Source organism: Doryrhamphus excisus, linkage group LG13 (assembly GCF_037039965.1).
Source record: "Doryrhamphus excisus strain RoL-2023G ecotype Guam linkage group LG13, RoL_Dexc_Guam_v1.1, whole genome shotgun sequence".
NCBI classification, from domain to species: Eukaryota; Metazoa; Chordata; class Actinopteri; order Syngnathiformes; family Syngnathidae; genus Doryrhamphus; species Doryrhamphus excisus.
The window spans coordinates 2,848,243-2,871,623 of record NC_136369.1 but is presented as its reverse complement, the minus strand read 5'-3'; the positions used below and the strand labels follow the sequence as shown (position 1 = coordinate 2,871,623).

Sequence of the window (23,381 nt, the reverse complement as noted above, 5' to 3'; positions counted from 1 at the left end):
TTGTTTAGAACGAGCACATTGGAGAGCTGGTTTTCTATGATGTAACTACTGAAATCTTGTATTTATTAATATTGAATCTGACTTCCTAAATTAATCTATCGCGGTCAGGTCTGGAACCAATTAATCACGATAAACGAGGGACGACTATATCTTGAATAAGACATGAGTAATATTGTAATTATTTAATTTCAGATGTATCATACTATTGAATGAAGAAAGTAAGACAATGTTTATTGAATCTGACTTCCTAAATTAATCTATTGCGGTCAGGAACCAATTAATCGCGATAAACGAGGGACGACTGTATCTTGAATAAGACATGAGTAATATTGTAATTATTTAATTTCAGATTATCATACTATTGAATGAAGAAAGTAAGACAATGTTTATTGAATTTGACTTCCTAAATTAATCTATCGCGGTCAGGTCTGGAACCAATTAATTGCGATAAACGAGGGACGACTATATCTTGAATAAGACATGAGTAATATTGTAATTATTTAATTTCAGATTATCATACTATTGAATGAAGAAAGTAAGACAATGTTTATTGAATCTGACTTCCTAAATTAATCTATCGCGGTCAGGTCTGGAACCAATTAATCGCGATAAACGAGGGACGACTACATCTTGAGTAAGACATGAGTAATATTGTAATTATTTAATTTCAGATTATCATACTATTGAATGAAGAAAGTAAGACAATGTTTATTGAATCTGACTTCCTAAATTAATCTATCGCGGTCAGGTCTGGAACCAATTAATCGCGAAAGAAAGTAAGACAATGTTAAAGCAACATTTTATTTCTTAAAGAAGAATCAGTGGAATCCAATATCTAGTCTATCTAGTCTATATCTATATATCTAGTATGTTATATGAGGGCCCTCACATGAGTCAGTCGGCCAACCAATGTCTTCTCAACAATCCAACCTTCTACCTTTACTGTTAGACTTATAAGAGGTCTTTAATGTGACTACTTGACATGGTCCATGGTCTCATTCTGGTTTATCCTGGTTCTCGCTGGCCTGGGCAGAATCACTGGATGTCCTATCAACTTCCCTCTTGCTGCTTGTCTGTTTGCTACGTTTCGGGGTCCCATTCAGGAGGCTCTCAGAGGTCTGCATTGCTTGGAAGTGTTTCCTTGAGCCCAACAGGGAGGGGTTGTTGACCAAAGTGTAGACCAGCTGCCAACGAGAGCGAATAGTACGACTGCTGGCCGACTTGCTCTGAGAGCTTTCCTGGATCCCTGCAAACATGATGGAGCAGGCTGTCAGGACAGAACCAGACATCACCTTTTAGGGCCTGAAATTCTATGACCAGAGTGTAGTATTTATTATATGCTCTGCTCTTTTGATAGCATTCTAACATAGGTAACCAAGGTAGGAGACACAACTTTTATTATGAGAAAGTGCAGTTTTAAAAAAAACACAATAATGAAGATATTTTTTAATTAATACCAATTTTACAGCATCAGCACCATGTACTTATGATTGCTGATTTATGACATTATCCTGCCAAAGAGTCGGCAAAGGCCTGGAGAATGGAATCTAAATTTGAGGTTATTATCCGTCTCAACATTTGACTAGTACCATGTGTGTTGCAGTATTTACCTTCCTCTGCGTCTCGTATTTTCTGCCCCACTCGTCCACCTTCTACCATCATGTCCAGCAGCAGCCCACAAAAAGCCTTCATCACCGGATGTGACTGGCTCACCTCCACCTTCAGGGACTGCGTGTAGTAGTGGTACGCTAGACGGGGACAAATATCAATTATACTGATCCAATTGTGTTTTTTCAACATATCCAATAGTTAACATACAATCACTGAATACCTGGGTCATAGGACTCTGCAGTGTGGTGCAGCAGGCTGATGTCAACACGCCCAAGATGCACAATGTTGTAGAGTGCAGTTATGACCATCCTCCATATGGCCACGATCACTCCCACCACGGTGTTGACCAGAAACAGGAGATACGTCAAAAGAAACAAACTCTCTCTGGAAATCAAAGTCCAAAAAAAACAATCATAATATACAACATAATGCCGCTTATCGGGCTGCACGGTGGTCGAGTGGTTTGCGCGTAGACCTCACAGCAAGGAGATCAGGGTTCAATTTCCTCCCACATTCCAAAAACATGTTAGGTTAATTGGCGACTCCAAATTGTCCATAGGTCCGCGACCTGAGTGAGGATAAGCGCCATTCATTCAATCACAGGGCACATATAGACAAACAACCATTCACACTCACATTCATACCTATGGACAATTTGGAGTCACCAATTAACCTAGCATGTTTTTGGAATGTGGGAAAACTGGAGTACCCGGACAAAACCCACACATGCACGGGGAGAACATGCAAACTCCACACAGAGATAGCCATGGTTGGGATTGAACTCGGATTTCCTAGCTGTGACATCTGCGCGCTAACCACTCGTCCGCCGTGCAGCACTACAAAAATATTCATTCATTCATTTTCTACCGCTTTTCCTCACAAGGGTCGCGGGGGTGCGGGAGCCTATCCCAGCTGTCTTCGGGCGAGAGGCGGGGTACACCCTGGACTGGTGGCCAGCCAATCACAGGGCACATATAGACAAACAACCATTCACACTCACATTCATACCTATTGACAATTTGGAGTCGCCAATTAACCTAGCATGTTTTTGGAATGTGGGAAAACCGGAGTACCCGGAGAAAACCCATGCACGGGGAGAACATGCAAACTCCACACAGAGATAGCCAAGGTTGGGATTGAACTCGGATCTCTTAGCTATGAGGTCTGTGCGCTAGCCACTCGACCGCTGTGCAGCACTACAAAAATATAAAATTTATAAATAAGAAATCCTACTTCACGGAAATTCACTTATCACTGGAACTAATGAACTGTGATAAACGAGGGATTACTGTGCATATTTGAATGCTCCCTGAAGCAAACAGCAACACCTCAATTTGCCAATCATTCACATCATCAATGTCCAGCAACCATTCACACTCACATTCATACCTATGGACAATTTGGAGTCGTTAATTAACCTAGCATGTTTTTGGAATGTGGGAGGAAACCGGAGTACCCGGAGAAAACCCACAAATGCACGAGGAGAACATGCAAACTCCACACAGAGATGCCAAGTAGAGAATCAAACCCAGGTCTTACCGATCTCCTGACCACAACATAAACAAATCTTTGCAATAGATTTTGAAGATGAATGCTTGTACCTGTTGTTTAAATCTCTTGTGCCTGCTTCTTTTTTGACAAAAGCAAACTTTGCCGCGACGTGTTGAAGGACTGTGACCAGGATGACTGTGACCCATGCTGGCCTAATGCACCACACCCAAATACAAAATACATCTATTACATACTTTATCGATTAAAGAAATGGCTGATAAATTACTCACTTACCAGGCCTTCCCGGCAATTTCAAAAACGATAACGTTGCGCCCATAAAAGATGGGGACGATAACAAGGAAGACCAGGAACAAGAAGCAGATGAAAAACACAAGAGTCTGGATTGCCATACCTGCCAAGACATAACATAGCTTACTAACTTTAGTAATACCCACTCAGAAAGTTTTATGTTGTGATTTTTTTTTTTGGCATCACCAAGACAGACGATTGCAGCTTGGTATCCAGTGAAGCCCATCCAACAGACAACACCAGACTTTGACGGACGGCAGCTCTTCTGACTGTTATAAAGGTTGTAGATTTCTCCTTTGTACAGTCCTCTCAGGTTTGATCTGAAGCACAGAACACATGGGAAGGGCTATAGTCTATGTATGCTGTCTGGTTATGATGGCCATTATGTATAGTGTGAACTATGGAATACAGCAGTGTTTTTCAACCTTTTTTGAGCCACGGCACGTTTTTTTTTAAATTGGAAAACATCACTAAGTCTATAGGAGGAACAAGGTAGGTGTTGCCACACGGACCAATATTACATTGCTCTGCCAGTCTTTACACCACAGACACTCCACAGTAGCCACGTTTTTACATCACCACTTTTTCTCTTTCCGAATGACTTTTCCGGAAATAATGTTATCCATGGAAAGGAATATTCCAATCTCTTGTCTACATGCGTCGCTATAGTCAACCAGAATAGTCAATGGGGCATGCCCAGTAAAATGTAATCATGTGATACCGACTTCCCTGAGTTGTTCTTTCACTTGTTGGAATAACTCCGTGTTGCCAGTTTTTTGTTTGTCCAGTCTTGAAATTTAGTTTGGATCAAAAACAAACTTTCCATTGCTGGCCTCCATTTTTAAAACTGAAGATCATCTGGAGCTGCGTGTTACGTCATATCTGGGCATGCGATATGATAAATTTAACCAAGAAAGGATCAAATTCAATCTTGCTAATATTTTATAATTCAACTCGGTACATGTTTTATATAATAGATATATATTTGACTTATGGACTTATGAATGGCGTATAGAAGGGTTTAGATTCTGTTCCACAGATGGCGCTAACGCACACGAAAGCTGCTTGCCAACCGCCAATAAACAACAGAAGAAGAAGAACGCACACTGACAACTTTCCGTTTTAGCGGCTACAAGATACCTCAATCGGATTGGGGAAAGGAATATTCCATCCCTGTTAATCCGATCATATATTCATTCGGATTGGCACTATTCTTTCGGAATGAGGCGTATACAAAGGTTAAATTCTTTCAGTTTGAGCAAATAAACCAAATGCAATTGGAATATTTGGGTCCACGTATACGTTGATATTGACATAATATTTGCAAATGATGATTAATAGATGTTAAATTATAAAAAGTGATATTGGATAATTTCTCAAGGCACACTAGTGTTCCGCGGCACAGTGGTTGAAAATCACTGGAGTACAGGGTGACCCGAAAAAAAACGGGCCCGTGTACACTTTATGTGATATCTGCATTATTTATTCACTGATTGCCCTTATTTTACAGGACATGGTAGAATCAACGACCGTGAGTACACCAAGACCCCAGTGGGAGCTGGGTCAAAGAATACACCAGGACAGTTTCATGCGTCAGCTCGAATGTGAAAAGGCTCCATCCAAAAGCAGAATTCAGAACTGGGTAGACCACTTCGAGAAGTATGGAGAACTGTGGATAGAAACTCAACACTGCCAGTGAAGAAGCGAACAACCGAGAATCTGGCGCAGCAGTGACGGTCACCAAGGAGCGGTACATATGTGGAGTTTCCTCAAAACCTTCAAGAATGAACTCCAGACCATGTACCCGTCGCTCATGAGCAAGTTCTGGTTCCAGCAAGACGGAGCAAGTTCTCATGTTTCAAACCTGTCCCGCGATTGGCTGAAAGAGAACTTCGGAGGCCGAGTGATTAGTCTCAAGACTGATTTTGAGTGGGCACCCCATAGCCCGGACCTAAGCCCCCTTGATTTTTTTCTTTGGGGCTATCTTAAGGACAGAGTCTACGCAGGGAAACCCAGAACCATTGCGGAACTCAAGAAAGCCATCAGGGAGGAGATGAGAGCCATTACCAATTCAGTCTGTAAGAACTTCATGGACAACTTTGTGCTGCGCCTCAAGAAATGCACGGAGCTAAATGGAGGCCATCTAGAACATATGCTGTAGAACCGACAAAAAAAGGCCAAAGACCCTAGTGTGACCCTAGTGACAAAACACAAAGAAACTGGGCCTAATTAGAGTTGGGACCCGTTTTTTTTGCGTCACCCTGTAGCAGTCTTAGGTAGATTTATAATGTATCTTTTGAAATCTGATACATAATTCCAGAATTCCGATACATATAACACCATGTCCAAAAGAGATTCCACTTACCTGTGAAGTACCATGGTCCTCATGAGCATGACCAGACTGACCACACAAGATAGGGTCATTGCACAAAGGTAGCACACTATAAAATAAATACTATTTAATCTCTTCATAGTATCAACACTTGAAGAAATACATCACAAACCTTCTAGCAACCAAGTATAGAAGGTCACAATTTTGACGACCTCCATTCTGTCATCTGAGAGGATGATCCCAAATCCCAATAAGAGGAAGGCAATGTTCTCATCAATACCAGCACGGACTATATGGAGAGTTGGGACTACCGACACCACCAACAACAGTGCTGTCTGGAAGACAAGACACATTTGCACTTATTTCATTCAGTCATTTTCTACCGCTTTTTCCTCACAAGGGTCGCAGGGGGGGCTGGAGCCTATCCCAGCTGTCCTATCCCCACTAATTAACCTAGCATGTTTTTGGAAAGTGGGAGCAAACCGGAGAAAACCCTGCAATGCCCGGGGAGAACATGCAAACTCCACACAGAGATGGCCCAAGGGTGGAATCGAACCCTGGTCGCCCAGCTGTGAGGTCTGGGCGCTAACCACTTGACCACCGTGCCGCCCACTTATTTCATTCATTCATTCATTCATTTTCTACCCCTTTTTCCTCACAAGGGTCGCGGGGATGCTGGAGCCTATCCCAGCTGTCTTCGGGCAAGAGGCGGGGTACACCCTGGTCTGGTCGCCAGCCAATCACAGGGCACATATAGACAAACAACCATTCACACTCACATTCATACCTATGGACAATTTGGAGTCGCTAATTAACCTAGCATGTTCTTGGAATGTGGGAGGAAACCGGAGTACCCGGAGAAAACCCTCGCATGCACGGGGAGAACATGCAAACTCCACACAGAGATGGCCGAGGGTGGAATCGAACCCTGGTCTCCTAGACCACCGTGCCGCCCACTTATTCAATTCATTCATTCATTCATTTTCTACCGCTTTTTCCTCACGAGGGTCGCGGGGGTGCTGGAGCCTATCCCAGCTGTCTTTGGGCGAGAGGCGGGGTACACTCTGGTCTGGTCGCCAGCCAATCACAAGGCACATATAGACAAACAACCATTCACACTCACATTCATACCTATGGATAATTTGGAGTCGCCAATTAACCTAGCATGTTTTTGGAATGTGGGAGGAAACCGGAGTACCCGGAGAAAACCCACGCATGCACGGGGAGAACATGCAAACTCCACACAGAGATGGCCGAGGGTGGAATCGAACCCTGGTCTCCTAGACCACCGTGCCGCCCACTTATTCAATTCATTCATTTATTCATTAATTTTCTACCGATTTTTCCTCACGAGGGTCGCGGGGGTGCTGGAGGCGGGGTACACCCTGGACTGGTGGCCAGCCAATCACATCACATATAGACAAACAACCATTCACACTCACATTCATACCTATGGATAATTTGGAGTCGCCAATTAACCTAGCATGTTTTTGGAATGTGGGAGGAAACCCTGCAATGCACGGGGAGAACATGCAAACTCCACACAGAGATGGCTCGAGGGTGGAATCGAACCCTGGTCTCCTAGCCGTGAGGTCTGGGCGCTAACCACTCGCCCACCGTGCCGCCCACTTATTTAATTGTACTCATTATTTAATTCAATTATAAATTGGTTAGACTGTCAGAGAAGATAACAGTTCATGATGAGTTTTTTTTTTTAGCCCACTTACATGATATATTGCCACAAAAGCCACAAACACTGACACCGCCAGCTTTAGTGGGAAACGGAACACTGAAAGCGGAAACAAAGAAATTCTTACTTCCCAAGATGAAAGTTTAAGTATGTTTGATGTGAATTTAAAAATGGCATCTGCACACACCTTTTTCTGGTATGTAAATATAACTCTTCGGCACTTCCAGTAGTCTCTCCATCAATGTCGGTTTGTCAGATGAACAGGAGCTATATTTTTAAGCAAAACACAACCGGACAGAAATGTCTTACTTTCCTGCCCCCACTACCTCATACATTGTGACACTAACATTTTGTCAACAAGAAAACTGAATGAAGATCAAAAACAAACTTGTTCCTTCACCTGATTGCTGAAGACTTCTTTTTCCTTAGCAGTGACTTCACATAGTCACTGTAGTAGCTGCTGTCAAGATCCTGGAAATAAATACAATTATTTACATTTTGTGGCTTGTTTTCACAAGAAATTAGAATTTTATTATACTTACATAAATTGATGTATTTAGAATATCTTTATTTCCCTTTTATAAACACACTGGCTTGACATTAGCAGATTGAATGTATGACCATTGAAACTGTTGAAACTTATTAGTACCACTCGCCTGTGTAACCTGATCAAGAATGCTAAATTACATCCACTCGAGTCATAAAAGTAATCATGCTTGTTATGCTTCAAATACAATGAATAAACAATTCACATCTTAAAAACTATTAATAATTCATTCATTCATTTTCAACCGCTTTTCCTCACAAGGGTCGCGGGGGTGCTGGAGGAGCCTATCTCAGCTGTCTTCACGCGAGAGGCGGGGTACACCCTGGACTGGTCGCCAGCCAATCACAGGGCATATATAGTCAAACAACCATTCACACTCACATTCATACCTATGGACAATTTGGAGTCGCCAATTAACCTAGCATGTTTTTTTTTTTTTGGGAGAACATGCAAACTCCACACAGAGATGGCCGAGGTTGGAATTGAACCCTGGTCTCCTAGCGGTGAGGTCTGCGCACTAACCACTAGACCGTCGTGCCGCCCACTATTAATAATAGTGATGGGAATTCAGACCTTTTGAAGGATGCCATCTCTGGCTGCTCTGATTTTTTTATTATTTTATATTTTATATATTACCAAAATACATGCAAGATTAATTTTTAATGCAAGAATATAATTATATCAGATGTTCAATGCTCAGTGTGGAAAATATTGCTACAACAAATATTATAAAATGACTGCGGGTGTTTTTTCCTTCAGTGGAAAACCTGAGCTTCTGATTGTGCAGGGGCGTCAAACGGAAGCTGTGTATGTGGAGATGTTGCAGGGGGCATCGCTCATGACTGAAGGTCCTTTATCTCTGTGCTAATGACTGGGTTCTTCAACAAGGACAATGGTGCAGTTCACAATGTCTCCCTGACAAAGGACTTCTTCCGGACGAATAAGATCACTCTTTTGGACCGTTCTGATTCCCCTGTTCTAAATCCAATTGACAATATTTGGGAATGGATGGTTACAAAAGTGAACATCGGTTCCAAATGGTGGATGCCCTCCATGAAGCCGTCTTCATCATCTGGAGCAACAATCTGGAAACACTGGCATCAAGCATTCCTAAACCCATTCTATGGTCTTGAACATTTGATCATATAATCAACAGCCTATTTCAGTTTAATGGTTGTTTGCAATAAAGTACCAATTTTTTTGTCTCACTCCCGTTTTGAAGCTCTACTTTGGATCCAACGTTGCAAAATGTAAATTATTGCAATGTTTCTACTGTTCTTGAAATTTAGATCATTTGTGTACTATAGCTGGAATACATATTATTTGGTGGCTGTGTGTATTTTCCATTCCATTAAACAAAGATATCCATATTCACAAACATTTGTCACCTCTTCAGTCTTTGTTCCTCTGAAGAACAGCAGAGGAAATTGGATGCAAAGATAAGCCAGGCAGGCCAGCTGAGGTAAAGTGGCAAGCAAAGAGTAGAACTTATAGATCTGTGAAAGAAAAGCCAAGAACGAATCATCTCCCAAAACATATTTTTTTTATGTAATATGATATATGAGACCCTAAAGGTCTCACCTCTGGAGTCTTTGGACAGTCAAACTTCTGCCACAGCTGAACTCCAAAATGGCTGATGGAGAGCAGAGTCCCAAACACATATGCTGCTCTGTGATGCAGAGTACTACAAACCATCAGAGGGTAGTAGAGAATTGGATAGTAGAAGATGGCCATTATCTTCATGTACTCTAAAAACAATCAGATCATGTTGGGAATGGGAATAGGTTTTCATGATGCAGGAATACAGCGTTTCATTCTTGTTATAGATACGCACCTTTGATTTCAGATGGAGTATCTTTGGAGAACGGCAAAGGGTCGGGAGCAATCACCAGCATGGCCAGCTTGCTGAACACCAGTCCAAACACGGCCATAGTTACACCTTTTTTCTGTGTCTGATCCAGGAAGTTGGTTGGACTGTAAGAACATACAGAAAACAGTGACGTGTGATATTCCGTGTGTCAAGCTGGATTAACTATGAAACCCACCTAAAGATGCTGGAGGATCCTCTTGTAAATCCTTGGCAGAGTTTATTTCTCCTGCTGAGTGCTGCCAGGATTAACATGACCACCAGCTACAAGAATAAAAATATTTGTTACAACTTTTCTGGACATTGATGATGTGAATGATTGGCAAATTGAGGTGTTGCTGTTTGCTTCAAGGTGCATTCAAATATACACAGAAATCCCTCGTTTATCACAGTTAATTGGTTCCTCACCCAGCAGTGATAAGTGAATTTCTGTGAAGTAGGATTCCTTATTTATAAGTTTGTATTTTTGCTGCACGGCGGTCGAGTGGTTAGCGTGCAGACCTCACAGCTAGGAGATCCGAGTTCAATCCCAACCTCGGCTATCTCTGTGTGGAGTTTGCATGTTCTCCCCGTGCATGCGTGGGTTTTCTCCCATATTGTCCGATTATCGACAAAATGAATGGCAGTAAATGGGACATGTTCAAACGGTCTTACCCTGAATTTTATGTAGCAGTGATGGATATTTGACATACATATAAAGTTTAACCACTTTCTTTTTTATTTTATTTATATTTTATTGTACACACAAGGGGCAATAGTAACACATTTAAATAATAATTCATGGTGACCATTGAGCACTGTTCACCACTTTATTCCACAAAAACAGATGTGGCACCCCTAAATAATCATGTATTGGAAAAATATTTTGTATGTGTTGTTTCTACATATATTTGAACACTTTTAGCACCCAGTCATATCAAAATTCAATAATTGTGTTTTTTGATGCACCCTAATATATATATATATATATATATATATATATATATATATAATTTTTTATATATTTTTTTAGGGCAAATTCAATCAAAATGGAAATAAAAATACAAATCCTCAAATTAAAAAATTAAATTTTATTATGCATTTTTTACTGGTATTAAAAGAGGCAGAGATTGCAAACGGGGCTGATTTCTCTTGTGCAAAACAAGGCCTGAAATATAGCAACTTTTCCATCAGATTTCACTGATTTAACCCTAACCTGTACTACTCACAGCCCCTAGGGGGCGTATTTGTATGCAATATGGGGTTTTTTTTTATTTATGGTTATATAAACAAGGCCTGAAGTATAGCAACCTTCCCATCAGATTTCACTGCTGTCACACCTATACTACTCACAGCCCCTAGAGGGCGTATTTGTATGCAATATGGGGGATTTTTTATTTATGGTTATATTATTACCATAATTCTTTCTTTTTATTCGTCCCTAAATTCTACAGTGTACTCTACTGCACACATTTTTTAAAATATCATTATTAGCATATTTCCCCATTACCAAAAATACATTCTATAGTTAATAATCCATAATTATGAACACAAAACTACTACCATTACTACCAATGGTATGTGTATAGGAGAGAGCGTGCATGTGTATTGCATTGACACTTGTTTAGAGGAGCCAAATAAAATATATTATAAAACTTTTTTAAGACTTAACTGGTGAGAGTCAGACAGGTTGCATTACAATCGGAATCGAATATCTAACACATTTCACGGACTATTGACTTGCTTTACTGTAAAAGTAGACAATTATCTACTGTAAGATTACTGCTACTTCATTTTAAGATAAAATGCACGTACTTACAGATAGACCGAGTATGCAGATGTGAAAGATTCTATCATCCGCTGTTGGATCACATGGTAAAATCACTCTGCAGACAATGTAAATGCAAATAAATCAACAAACTCATGCACCGGTAAGTAAGTATATGTACATAGATTGACTTTTATTATATACTCACTCTTTGGGAGGTTTTGTTGGCTCCGGGTTGTTGGAATACCAGTCTGAGTAGTCATAGTAGGAATATTGAAAAGGTTCAAATTCAACCTTGCTGTTGTTCATTGTGCTTGTCTGCTGACAAACAAAGAATACACCTGCCTCCTGGTCTGTCTTTAGTCTGCACCAGGATCAGATTTGATGGTGCTGTGTGGTAAGTGGCCAACACATTCCAGTAAGCGTTAAGAATTGAACATGGTGGATTAGCAGCAGCACACTGGGGAATGGGGGAACAGTTTAACCTAAGGTGACCCCTGAAGCCTGATTTTTTTTAACATTATTTATGTAAGAAATGCTGAATTATTGTTGTACATTAGGAGCGGTTGGCAGTGCGTTCTCATTAATTTTGCTGTTACTGTATATTCATTGAATTTTTGTGTCCAAATACTGTACACTTATTTACTGAACACTACTGATTAAACAAAACTATCACCATCCGAAATTCCTTACAATAATTTTTTGCTAAAATTGTGTAATAAGGAGTAATTTCTACATAAGAATTGGCGTCATTTTCATGCTCCAATGTGGAATTAACCTTCTTGCCTCCCTCTGCCTGTTACTGAAGAAACTAATACCATTATAAGATGGAAATCTCTGCTTTAAACAGGGGGAACCTTTGTTTGCAGTAGCCTAAAAAAAACTGTGAGACATGTTTCACGCATGAAAAAATAGCATAGAATAGCATAGCATAGCATAGAATAGTGCTGGTTTTGTTATTTATTCATTCATTTTCTACCGCTTTTCCTCACGAGGGTTGCGGCGGGTGCTGGAGCCTATGCCAGTTATCTTCGTGCAAGAGGCGGGGTACACCCTGGACTGGTCGCTAGCCAATCACAGGGCACATATAGACAAACAACCATTCACACTCACATTCATACCTATGGACAATTTGGAGTCGCCAATTAACCTAGCATGTTTTTGGAATGTGGGAGGAAACCGGAGTACCCGGAGAAAACCCACGCATGCACGGGGAGAACATGCAAACTCCACACAGACATGGCCGAGGGTGGAATTGAACCCTGGACGATATAATATATATATATTTTTTTTTAATGTCTAACTTTTTATACCTTTGATACACCTTTTGAGTATTAAGTTGCAGTGTGATGAATCGAGTGCTGTTAGCTGAGTACCTGAAGAAAACCCACGCATGCACGGGGAGAACATGCAAATTCCACAAAGAGATGCCCAAGAGCGGAATAGAACTAGCTAGTCTCTTAGCTGAATGTGGGAGGAAACCGGAGTACCCGGAGAAAACCCACACATGCACGGGGAGAACATGCAAACTCCACACAGACATGGCCGAGGGTGGAATTGAACCCTGGACGATATAATATATATATATATATTTTTTAATGTCTAACTTTTTATACCTTTGATACACCTTTTGAGTATTAAGTTGCAGTGTGATGAATCGAGTGCTGTTAGCTGAGTACCTGAAGAAAACCCACGCATGCACGGGGAGAACATGCAAATTCCACAAAGAGATGCCCAAGAGCGGAATAGAACTAGCTAGTCTCTTAGCTGAATGTGGGAGGAAACCGGAGTACCCGGAGAAAACCCACGCATGCACAGGGAGAACATGCAAACTCCACGCAGACATGGCCGAGGGTGGAATTGAACCCTGGACGATATAATATATATATATTTTTTTTTAATGTCTAACTTTTTATACCTTTTATACACCTTTTGAGTATTAAGTTGCAGTGTGATGAATCGAGTGCTGTTAGCTGAGTACCTGAAGAAAACCCACGCATGCACGGGGAGAACATGCAAACTCCACACAGAGATGGCCGAGGTTGGAATTGAACCCTGGTCTTCTAGCTGTGAGGTCTGCGTGCTAACCACTAGACAACCATGCAGCCTGGTTTTGTTATTTAGTGAATGTGAAAAAGGTAAGTATGAAAGTTATGGAGTCTAATCAAAGGTGTGTAAACAAAACGTGAAAATAACAAAAATGGTTCTAAATTTTGGCCGCACGGTGGCCTACAATGGTTAGAATCTGGTTTCGGTTCTCGGTTGGGTATCTATGTGTGGATTTTACATGGTCTCCTCATCCACGGTTACTCGTTTCCTCCCACATTCCAAAAACATGAATATTAGATTAATTGCCTACACTAAATTATGCATAGGTATGAATATGACTATGAATGGTTGTTTGTCTATATGTGCTCTGTGATTGGCTGGCAACCACTCCAGAGTGTACCCCGCCTGCAGCCTGAATCATAGCGACCCTAGTGAGGATAAGTGGCATTGAAGATGGATGGAGGGTTGTGTATTTTTCATGCATCCTAAATGAAAAAACACAATACATGGTACACATTATGTATAATTTGATGCTGAATGAAAGCAAGTTATTTCTATGAGTTCAAAGTTTGCTAATCTCCATCATATGACAGAAGCTGCAGGGCTGGACTGATCCCTGGATTTTCTGCGTGGTATGAGGCCCGTGTAAAGCTGCTCGTATGCTGCAATATTATGAATAAAGTAGAAAAACAAACACTTTAAATGAGTGTTTTTATGTTTGGCTTGGATCATAGTGAAAGCATTGTGGGAGTTTTTTTTTCCTATAGTTTATGGCTTAGGCTGCACGGTCGTCGAGTGGATAGAACGCAGGCCTCACAGCTAGGAGACCCTGGTTCAATTCCCCCCTCGGGCATCTCTGTGTGGAGTTTGCATGTTCTCCCAGTGTATACATGGATTTTCTCCGGGTACTCCGGTTTCCTCCCACAATCCAAAAACATGCTAGGTTAATTAGCGACTCCAAATTGTCCATAGGTATGAATGTGAGTGTGAATGGTTGTTTGTCTATATGTGCCCTGTGATTGGCTGGCGACCATTCCAGGGTGTACCCTGCCTCTTGCTCAAAGACAGCTGGGATAGGCTCCAGAATATTCATAAGCTTAAGTTTGATGAACAAAATCTTGAATGAAACAGACAAAATTAAGCAATGCTTCCATTTATCAAGTCTTTACAACATGAATATGACAGTCACATTGAATATACAGTCCATCTATCATCCAAGCATGAACACGTGCAATGTAATATTCACTGGAAGACAAAAATAAACAAACACTAGCTGATGGCCACTCAATTGCTTAACACACAAATTCAATTGTAAGTAGCAAGCATAATGGTATACACAAATTTATATGGTATACACAAAATTTGTCTAATGTGACAAAAGCAGACAAACAAACAAAAAAGTAAAGTGACCTTAGATTTAACCTCACAGGGGTAAAAAAAAAAAAAAAAAAAAAGCAATAATCTGTCAATCATCCCTTTCCACCCTGGTTGGAAGAATGCTTGAAGACTACACGACACAGGTTTTAGGTAACAGTCAGTTTTTAAACATGTCACACAGAAGTTTTTCCATGGGAGTGTTTCCGATGGTCCGGTGGAAGAACAGCAGCTCGATGCGCTCAGAATTCACAAAACGCAGAGACGGGAGAAGAAGAAGCAGCTTTCCAAACCTAAACAAAACCAAAATACATATATATATATATATATATATATATTAGGGTGCATCAAAAAACACAATTATTGAATTTTGATATGGCTGGGTACTAAAAGTGTTCCAATATATGTAGAAACAACACATAGAAAATATTTTTCCAATACATGATTATTTAGGGGTGTCACCATACATCTGTTTTTGTGGAATAAAGTAGTGAACAGTTCAATGGTCGCCATGGAGATTTGAGGTCAACAAAGACTGCAGCTCTAAGAACTCTAAGGTGATCTTTATGTTTTTGTTGGTATTTATACTCCTATTACATATTACTAGCAAGTTTGTGGTTTTGTCTTTGTAATTTGAATGATTTGTAGTCATATTTATAGGTATTTAGTGCTCATTGCCTCTACTCTAGCTAACACTAGCCAGCTGCAGTTTGCTAATGACAGTTAGCTAATATCTGAGCAAGCATAACATCAACAACAGTAATATAGAGTAGACAGTATTGCTGATGCTTCATATTTATGTTGGTATTTATACTCCTATTACATATTACTAGCAAGTTTGTGGTTTTGTCTTTGTAATTTCAACGATTTGTAGTCATATTTATAGGTATTTAGTGCTCATTGCCTCTACTGTAGCTAACATTAGCTAGCTACAGTTTGCTAATGACAGTTAGCTAATAGCTGAGCAAGTAAAACATCAACAACAGTAATATAGAGTAGACAGTATTGCTGATGCTTCATATTTATGTTGGTATTTATACTCCTATTACATATTACTAGCAAATTTGTGGTTTTATCTTTGTAATTTGAATGATTTGTAGTCATATTTATAGGTATTTAGCGCTCATTGCCTCTACTGTAGCTAACATTAGCTAGCTACAGTTTGCTAATGACAGTTAGCTAATAGCTGAGCAAGCATAACATCAACAACAGTAATATAGAGTAGACAGTATTACTGATGCTTCATATTTATGTTGGTATTTATACTCCTATTACATATTACTAGCAAATTTGTGGTTTTGTCTTTGTAATTTCAACGATTTGTAGTCATATTTATAGGTATTTAGTGCTCATTGCCTCTACTCTAGCTAACATTAGCTAGCTACAGTTTGCTAATGACAGTTAGCTAATAGCTGAGCAGGCATAACATCAACAACAGTAATATAGAGTAGACAGTATTGCTGATGCTTCATATTTATGTTGGTATTAATACTCCTATTACATATTACTAGCAAATTTGTGGTTTTCTCTTTGTAATTTGAATGATTTGTAGTCATATTTATAGGTATTTAGTGCTCATTGCCTCTACTGTAGCTAACATTAGCTAGCTACAGTTTGCTAATGACAGTTAGCTAATAGCTGAGCAAGCATAACATCAACAACAGTAATATAGAGTAGACAGTATTGCTGATGCTTCATATTTATGTTGGTATTTATACTCCTATTACATATTACTAGCAAATTTGTGGTTTTATCTTTGTAATTTGAATGATTTGTAGTCATATTTATAGGTATTTAGCGCTCATTGCCTCTACTGTAGCTAACATTAGCTAGCTACAGTTTGCTAATGACAGTTAGCTAATAGCTGAGCAAGCATAACATCAACAACAGTAATATAGAGTAGACAGTATTGCTGATGCTTCATATTTATGTTGGTATTAATACTCCTATTACATATTACTAGCAAATTTGTGGTTTTCTCTTTGTAATTTGAATGATTTGTAGTCATATTTATAGGTATTTAGTGCTCATTGCCTCTACTGTAGCTAACATTAGCTAGCTACAGTTTGCTAATGACAGTTAGCTAATAGCTGAGCAAGCATAACATCAACAACAGTAATATAGAGTAGACAGTATTGCTGATGCTTCATATTTAGTATGTTGGTATTTATACTCCTATTACATATTACTAGCAAATTTGTGGTTTTGTCTTTGTAATTTCAACGATTTGTAGTCATAATTATAGGTATTTAGTGCTCATTGCCTCTACTGTAGCTAACATTAGCTAGCTGCAGTTTGCTAATGACAGTTAGCTAACAGCTGAGCAAGCATAACAAACATGCAAATGTGGCCCGCAGGACACTAGTTTGAGGCCCCCGCCTTGATATGAAAGTTTAATGTTAGTACGGCCCGCGCAAGTTTGATATGGATGCTGTATGGTATCATGTACCCAGAAAAAATTATTACGTTTGATTAATGTTCATGTTAAAGGTTAAATAACTGTTAATAGTTATCCTCCCTATCCGTGTGGAAGTGGTAAGTTTTTGGCTATTTAAGTTTAAAGGAAATAACTTGAAGGCTACCGTTTAGGTCGCTAGCTCTCTAGTTTGCGAGTTAGCATGTGTCACAAGACTGCAGTTGCGCAATATGTTGTAAATAAAAAGAGCATAAATGTGACTATAGTCGTGTTTTGTCATGTCTACAGGGCTCTAATAATGCTTTGTTCATTTTAATCTGAAAAAAATAATTTGTCTACCCACCAACTATATGTGGTTTCTTAAGTTTTTATTATTTGCCGTTTTATTATTATTATATTTATTTATTACTGATTGATTGATTTTCTTTATTCTTGATTTGATTCTTTATTATTTTTTTTTTTTTTTGGAAAACCTGATGCGGCCCAGTCTCGCCCAGACCCTAGCTCCAGTGGCCCCCAAGTATTATAGCTGATATATATCAGCTGCATTCATATCTTTAAAACAAACCAACATTTAATTGAATTGATTCCATTTCACTAGTAAATAAGTCATGAAACAGGATGTTACCTGGCCGGTTGGCTGGGATAATGGGAGCGAATGTGCTGTCCCAGCATCACATGGGACTGATCTTGAAGATTCTCCACTTGTTCTGGATCTTTCAGACCACGGGTCTCTGTGGATGAGAAGATTGGTAAGAATACATTCGAACTTGGAACCTTTCGCTGAAAACGAGATGCAGGCTCCTCACCGGGTTTAAAAAGCACAATGGCTTTGAGGCAGGCGAACTCCGTGGGGTCGACGGCAAGAGCCTTAAATCGACTGAAGACCTCCTGCAGGAGTCTGAGGTCAAGGCTTGTGTAGCTGGTTTTGCCTTGCATGCCGGGGCAGAGGTCTGGCAAGGAGAGAAGTGGGCAACTGTCCAGTGGCAAAGACCACTGGATTGCGCACAGGAGGAAGAGCTCACTCCACGCCTCTTCCAGCAGGATCACCTGCAGGGAAAACAAAAGGGGACAACCTTGAAAACCACAATACTGAACAAAGTCAATATAGCCATCCACTTTGTGGTTTGAATGTTACGGCTTCACTCCATCAAAGGTTTTCAAAACACAATTATAAAAAAATATAATAATATATATTATATATATACGAATATATATATTCATTCATTCATTTTCTACCGCTTTTCCTCACGAAGGTAGCGGGGGGTGCTGGAGCCTATCCCAGCTGTCTTGGGGCGAGAGGCGGGGTACACCCTGGACTGGTCGCCAGCCAATCACAGGGCACATTAAGACAAACAACCATTCACACTCATACCAATTCACTAATCACTAATTAGTCACTAATTAACCTAGCATGTTTTTGAAAACCCGAACATGCAAACTCCACACAGAGATGGCTGAGGGTGGAATCGAACCCTGGTCTCCTAGCTGTGAGGTCTGCGCGCGAACCACTCGACCACCGTGCCTATATAAATATATATATATATAATTTATTTTTTTTTTGATGGTGAGACGCTGGAAATGGTAATATAGAGTAGACCAGGGGTCTCAAACACGCGGCTTGTGGGCCAAATGTGGCACTAGTTTGAGGCCCCCGCCTTGATATGAAAGTTTAATGTGAGTGCGGCCCGCGCAAGTTTGATATAGATGCTGTATGGTATCATGTACCCAGAAAAAATTATTACGTTTGATTAATGTTCATGTTAAAGGTTAAATAACTGTTAATAGTTATCCTCCCTATCCATGTGGAAGTGGTAAGTTTTTGGCTATTGAAGTTTAAAGGAAATAACTTGAAGGCTACCGTTTAGGTCGCTAGCTCTCTAGTTTGCGAGTTAGCATGTGTCTCAAGACCCTGCAGTTGCGCAATATGTTGTAAATAAAAAGAGTATAAATGTGACTATAGTCATGTTTTGTCATGTCTACAGGGCTCTAATAATGCTTTGTTCATTTTGATGGTGATTTTTAATTTTTTTGTTTCCGTTCTGGACACTCTTATTTTGTATTTGACTTCCTGTTTTGCCATGTCTGCCTTGCTTGTCCTTAGCATGCACACCTGTACCTAATTTGTCCTGTGTATTTAGTTCAGTTGTGTGCTTCATTGTTGTTTGTTTGCTGCTACCTGAGTTTGCTTTTCCTTCTGCTGCAATTATTGCTAAAATAAATATTGTTTATCTGCATTTGGTCCTGTTCTCTGCATCCTGGGGTCGAACCGCAAAGCAGTGTTAACTCATGTCTAACACTTTGCATAACAAGTGCATAACTTTGCAGAATGCTAAATGCGACTCAAATTGTGTCCCACCTGGTCTCTGAAGGGCAGGTTAGAAAACACGGGAAGGTTCTTGGCCCACTTCACAGACATGAAGAGAAGCCTGGCCGATGTCTCGTATACATTTTCCGAGGAGGACGGGTAAAGTGCCATGTGGTACTCCGAGGATGCTCGCTCTGGTTCATTGCTGGTCACATCGATGTTTTCGTCAACTGGAAAAGAGAAGGCGGGAATGGCTGCTCAGGAAGAGGATTTGTGTCTTATTTGACTTTATCTGGGTTGTCTGTTTGGTTAGGAAATTATTTGGTTCTGGGTTTGTTGGTTCAGCGTGTTATTTTGTACATGCAAGTTTTCCATAGTATAAATGAATGTTAATCGTTATGAGCACTTTATCCGGTTCATCCAATGTCAGTTAGAAAACGAATAATTGCCCCCTTACCGTCCTCAGGCTCCAGTTTGGCACAAGTCTCTGCTGTCATGAGGCTGGCCATGAAGCGATGGTTGTTCTGCGGGCTGACGCAGCGTTGTGGGGGCACAGACGAGGCGATGGCTATGGACGAGGTGATGTGAGGCCATGTGATGACAGAGCCGCTTGAGGAGGAAGAAGAAGACGAGGAGGAGGTGGGTTCCCGTGTGGTGGCCAGGTGTTCCTTCTCAGGGTCCACATCGATGGAGTCCAGACGCACCTGAGCTGTGCTGCGGGGTTGACGCTCATTCTGAACAGCTATGGTAACGACGGGAAGAGTTTGGTTTAGTTAATTTGTACAAAATTCTAGAAAAAGAATCCCACATGCTCACCGTCTTTATTCATGCCGGCCTGTAAGCACTTCTTCAGTCGGCAAGCCTGACACTGGTTGCGATGAGCTTTGTCCACTGGGCACATACCTGTACCTGCCTGACACCTGCAAACCCGTAAACACTCATTTGAATTCTCATTTCTAATATTCTGGTTGCTTTGTGAGAAAATGACATAGGAAGCATTACAGAAATAATAACACATTTCAATTTGTATTATTATTTGATGCCAAATTAGATGTTACCTGTAAATGAGCCTCCTTCTCACACTGCGTTTAAAGAAGCCGCTGCAGCCGTTGCAGGCGTAAATGCCGTAGTGTTTACCACTGCTGGTGTCTCCGCACACTTTACAGACCAAAGCCGGGCTGAGGGCTTTGCCAGGGGCCGGACTCTTGGCTGGGGGTCAAACATAATGACAAACACACACACAGCAGAATGGTTAGTGCCATTCATTGAGTGTTTTTCTTTGAATGGAATTGTCCTACTTGTGTGTGCCTGCCATCTGTGGTGTGAGATGAGAGTACATGAAGATGGCAAGTCAATGCTGGAAAATGTCATTTAGTGGATTATTGCTAAATTACGATAATAATACTTCCATAATAATATATATTATAATGTAATAAAATAATATAATAATAACTTCCCATAATAACAATTATAGATTATTAATAATGTCTATAGCAGGGGTCTCAAACACGCGGGACACTAGTTTGAGGCCCCCGCCTTGATATGAAAGTTTAATGTTTGATATGGATGCTGTATGGTATCATGTACCCAGAAAAAATTATTACGTTTGATTAATGTTCATGTTAAAGGTTAAATAACTGTTAATAGTTATCCTCCCTATCCGTGTGGAAGTGGTAAGTTTTTGGCTTTTTAAGTTTAAAGGAAATAACTTGGAGGCTACCGTTTAGGTCGCTAGCTCTCTAGTTTGCGAGTTAGCATGTGTCTCAAGACCCTGCAGTTGCGCAATATGTTGTAAATAAAAAGAGTATAAATGTGACTATAGTCGTGTTTTGTCATGTCTACAGGGCTCTAATAATGCTTTGTTCATTTTAATCTGAAAAAAATAATTTGTCTACCCACCAACTATATGTGGTTTCTTAAGTTTTTATTATTTGCCGTTTTATTATTATTATTATATTTATTTATTTATTACTTTTCTTTATTCTTGATTTGTTTATTTATTTTTCATCTTATTTTGTGTAGAAAAATAAAAAGTAAGATATTTGAGAACAGTGAAATGTTTTATCAGAGCTTTTCTTGTAGAAAATTGGAACCAAAGCAAAGTTTATTCATTTTTCTGTTTTTAATAAATGTGATTTTTTTGTTGTTGTTTTTTTTAAACCTGATGCGGCCCAGCCTCGCCCAGACCCTAGCTCCGGTGGCCCCCAGGTAAATTGAGTTTGAGACCCCTGGTCTATAGTAATACTTATCTGCTACTGTTATGTTTTTTTATTAATCTTTTATTTTACTAGATGATGCAATATCTAATAACAATTTAAGAAACAAAACAATTAAATGACACAATGGCACTAAACAGAAATGTCTTTTTTTTTCCTCATAGCTGAAGGCCTTGTTTACACACCTGTTGCTCCTCAACTACAATTCTCACCTCCTCTGCTGTCATCCGTCCCGGTTGATTCCGTCGGGGAGGAAGATGGCATCATGGATAACTTTGTCAGGTGGTCCTCCATCATTTCTTCTTTCTTCTTAATGATTCTTGACAGAGGGTGAAAACTGTCCGCTTAGCCTGTAAGTTTCCAGATAGAATGTCTCGTATTAGCAAACAAGGTGAGGGTCCTTTTGGGGGTAAAAAAAAAAAAGTAGGTGGGCCTCTGCAGCTCCTGAGTTCCCCTGCAGAGTTTCTCTGTAGCTCCCAGTGTGGAGATGCAGACTGGCTCAAAGTCGCACGTGTTGCACAGGTTTGTATGTCCTCCCACTGACCATCAGGGTCTGTCACCGTCCGTGGGTGCTCCTCGGTGGCAGCTCCTCAAAAGAGAGCTCAGGGGGAGGGTGAGGGGGTGCTACGGATTAGCCCCAAGCGCTGTGTAAGCAGCATGCTTATTTGTCATCCTCTTAATCTTTACTGTTCATCTACTGGATCAATCAGTCACATTGCCCAGACATTGGTGTTGCTAAGTATTAGATCTTCACTAAATGTGATGACCTCTCGGAAAAAGAGGTGTAACTTGAAACCTGTACGTTGTCGTCGGTGCTCCGGTGTGCACTAGTCTTCCGGCTCTCCATTTAAGAGGAGGATGACATGGCGCCCACGTTATTATACACGCATGTCTCCTGCTGTGTATTTGATTTGAATGATTGCTTTCCATTCTTAATGATTCCCATGTTTGCTCAAGAGCTGACTATTAAGGCCAATTTTGTTCTTTTGGACAAACTGGAGAGCGCCTGCTTCGCTCTGGCAGCAAGTTGAAAGGTCACAGGGGGGCTGATGTCAATTTGAATAGCTGATGTTCTCGTCTGTTTGAATTCGGCTCATAGTGATGCTACATTTATTATTAAAGATTTTAAATGGTTATGCCCGTTCCATTCAGAGGAGATATTTGACTGAAACTCAAATAAATAATTTATAAAGCATATTAAAAAAGAAGTTCTTGTATAAATGTTTAAATTTGTTATTGCAATATAATTACAATACAATTTACAATACAGTTGTGACTATACTAGGAATAAGAATAGACATGTTTATTTGTTTTATAAAATGTAGCCAGCAGCTATATTTACATTTTTGCTTGATATAAAATTTATTGGGGTGTCATAAGAATGGTTGGCTCTTAGTGTTGTCGAATGGCGATTGTTGGGATAC

At 40.2% G+C, this 23,381-nt stretch overlaps 2 protein-coding genes across 4 annotated transcripts; both read right to left on the bottom strand.

Annotated features, from left to right (window-relative positions):
- Positions 1-675: 675 nt before the first annotated feature.
- LOC131139280 (receptor for retinol uptake stra6-like) lies at positions 676-11,979 on the bottom strand. Its single transcript, XM_058088724.2, has 17 exons — positions 11,803-11,979; positions 11,646-11,712; positions 10,026-10,111; positions 9,815-9,954; positions 9,562-9,728; positions 9,369-9,476; positions 7,834-7,904; positions 7,621-7,700; positions 7,471-7,532; positions 5,916-6,078; positions 5,777-5,852; positions 3,598-3,731; positions 3,397-3,514; positions 3,213-3,314; positions 1,832-1,995; positions 1,611-1,748; positions 676-1,246 (listed from the first exon to the last, which is right to left on the bottom strand). The coding sequence occupies exons 1-17, from the start codon at positions 11,901-11,903 to the stop codon at positions 996-998; spliced, it is 2,028 nt and encodes a 675-aa protein (XP_057944707.2). The 5' UTR covers positions 11,904-11,979; the 3' UTR covers positions 676-995.
- Positions 11,980-14,780: 2,801 nt separating this feature from the next.
- nr2e3 (nuclear receptor subfamily 2, group E, member 3) lies at positions 14,781-22,535 on the bottom strand. 3 transcript variants are annotated; one of them, XM_058088991.2, is made up of 8 exons: positions 22,170-22,535; positions 20,800-20,950; positions 20,558-20,661; positions 20,199-20,483; positions 19,793-19,971; positions 18,243-18,483; positions 18,062-18,167; positions 14,781-15,310 (listed from the first exon to the last, which is right to left on the bottom strand). In XM_058088991.2, exons 1-8 carry the CDS (start codon positions 22,252-22,254, stop codon positions 15,178-15,180), a joined length of 1,284 nt encoding a protein of 427 aa, XP_057944974.1. In that variant the 5' UTR covers positions 22,255-22,535; the 3' UTR covers positions 14,781-15,177. The 3 variants fall into 3 exon arrangements, with proteins under 3 accessions (XP_057944974.1, XP_057944973.2, XP_078651838.1); XM_058088990.2 differs by having other exon boundaries at positions 18,062-18,483; XM_078795712.1 differs by lacking the exon at positions 22,170-22,535 and having other exon boundaries at positions 18,062-18,483; positions 20,558-20,687; positions 20,731-20,845.
- Between the last annotated feature and the right edge of the window lie 846 nt (positions 22,536-23,381).

Bases quoted from the DNA above. Each gene is read 5' to 3' on its own strand.
- LOC131139280 (XM_058088724.2), bottom strand. From the start codon at position 11,903: ATGAACAACAGCAAGGTTGAATTTGAACCTTTTCAATATTCCTACTAT. The intron at 9,477-9,561 runs GTGAGACCTTTA...TTTCTTTCACAG, and splicing joins ACTGTCCAAAGACTCCAGAG to ATCTATAAGTTCTACTCTTT. The intron at 1,247-1,610 runs GTAAATACTGCA...TCATGTTTGCAG, and splicing joins AATACGAGACGCAGAGGAAG to GGATCCAGGAAAGCTCTCAG.
- nr2e3 (XM_058088990.2), bottom strand. From the start codon at position 22,254: ATGATGGAGGACCACCTGACAAAGTTATCCATGATGCCATCTTCCTCC. The intron at 20,662-20,799 runs GTAACATCTAAT...ACGGGTTTGCAG, and splicing joins AGAAGGAGGCTCATTTACAG to GTGTCAGGCAGGTACAGGTA. The intron at 18,484-19,792 runs GTGGGACACAAT...TTTTCCCTGCAG, and splicing joins ACCTGCCCTTCAGAGACCAG to GTGATCCTGCTGGAAGAGGC.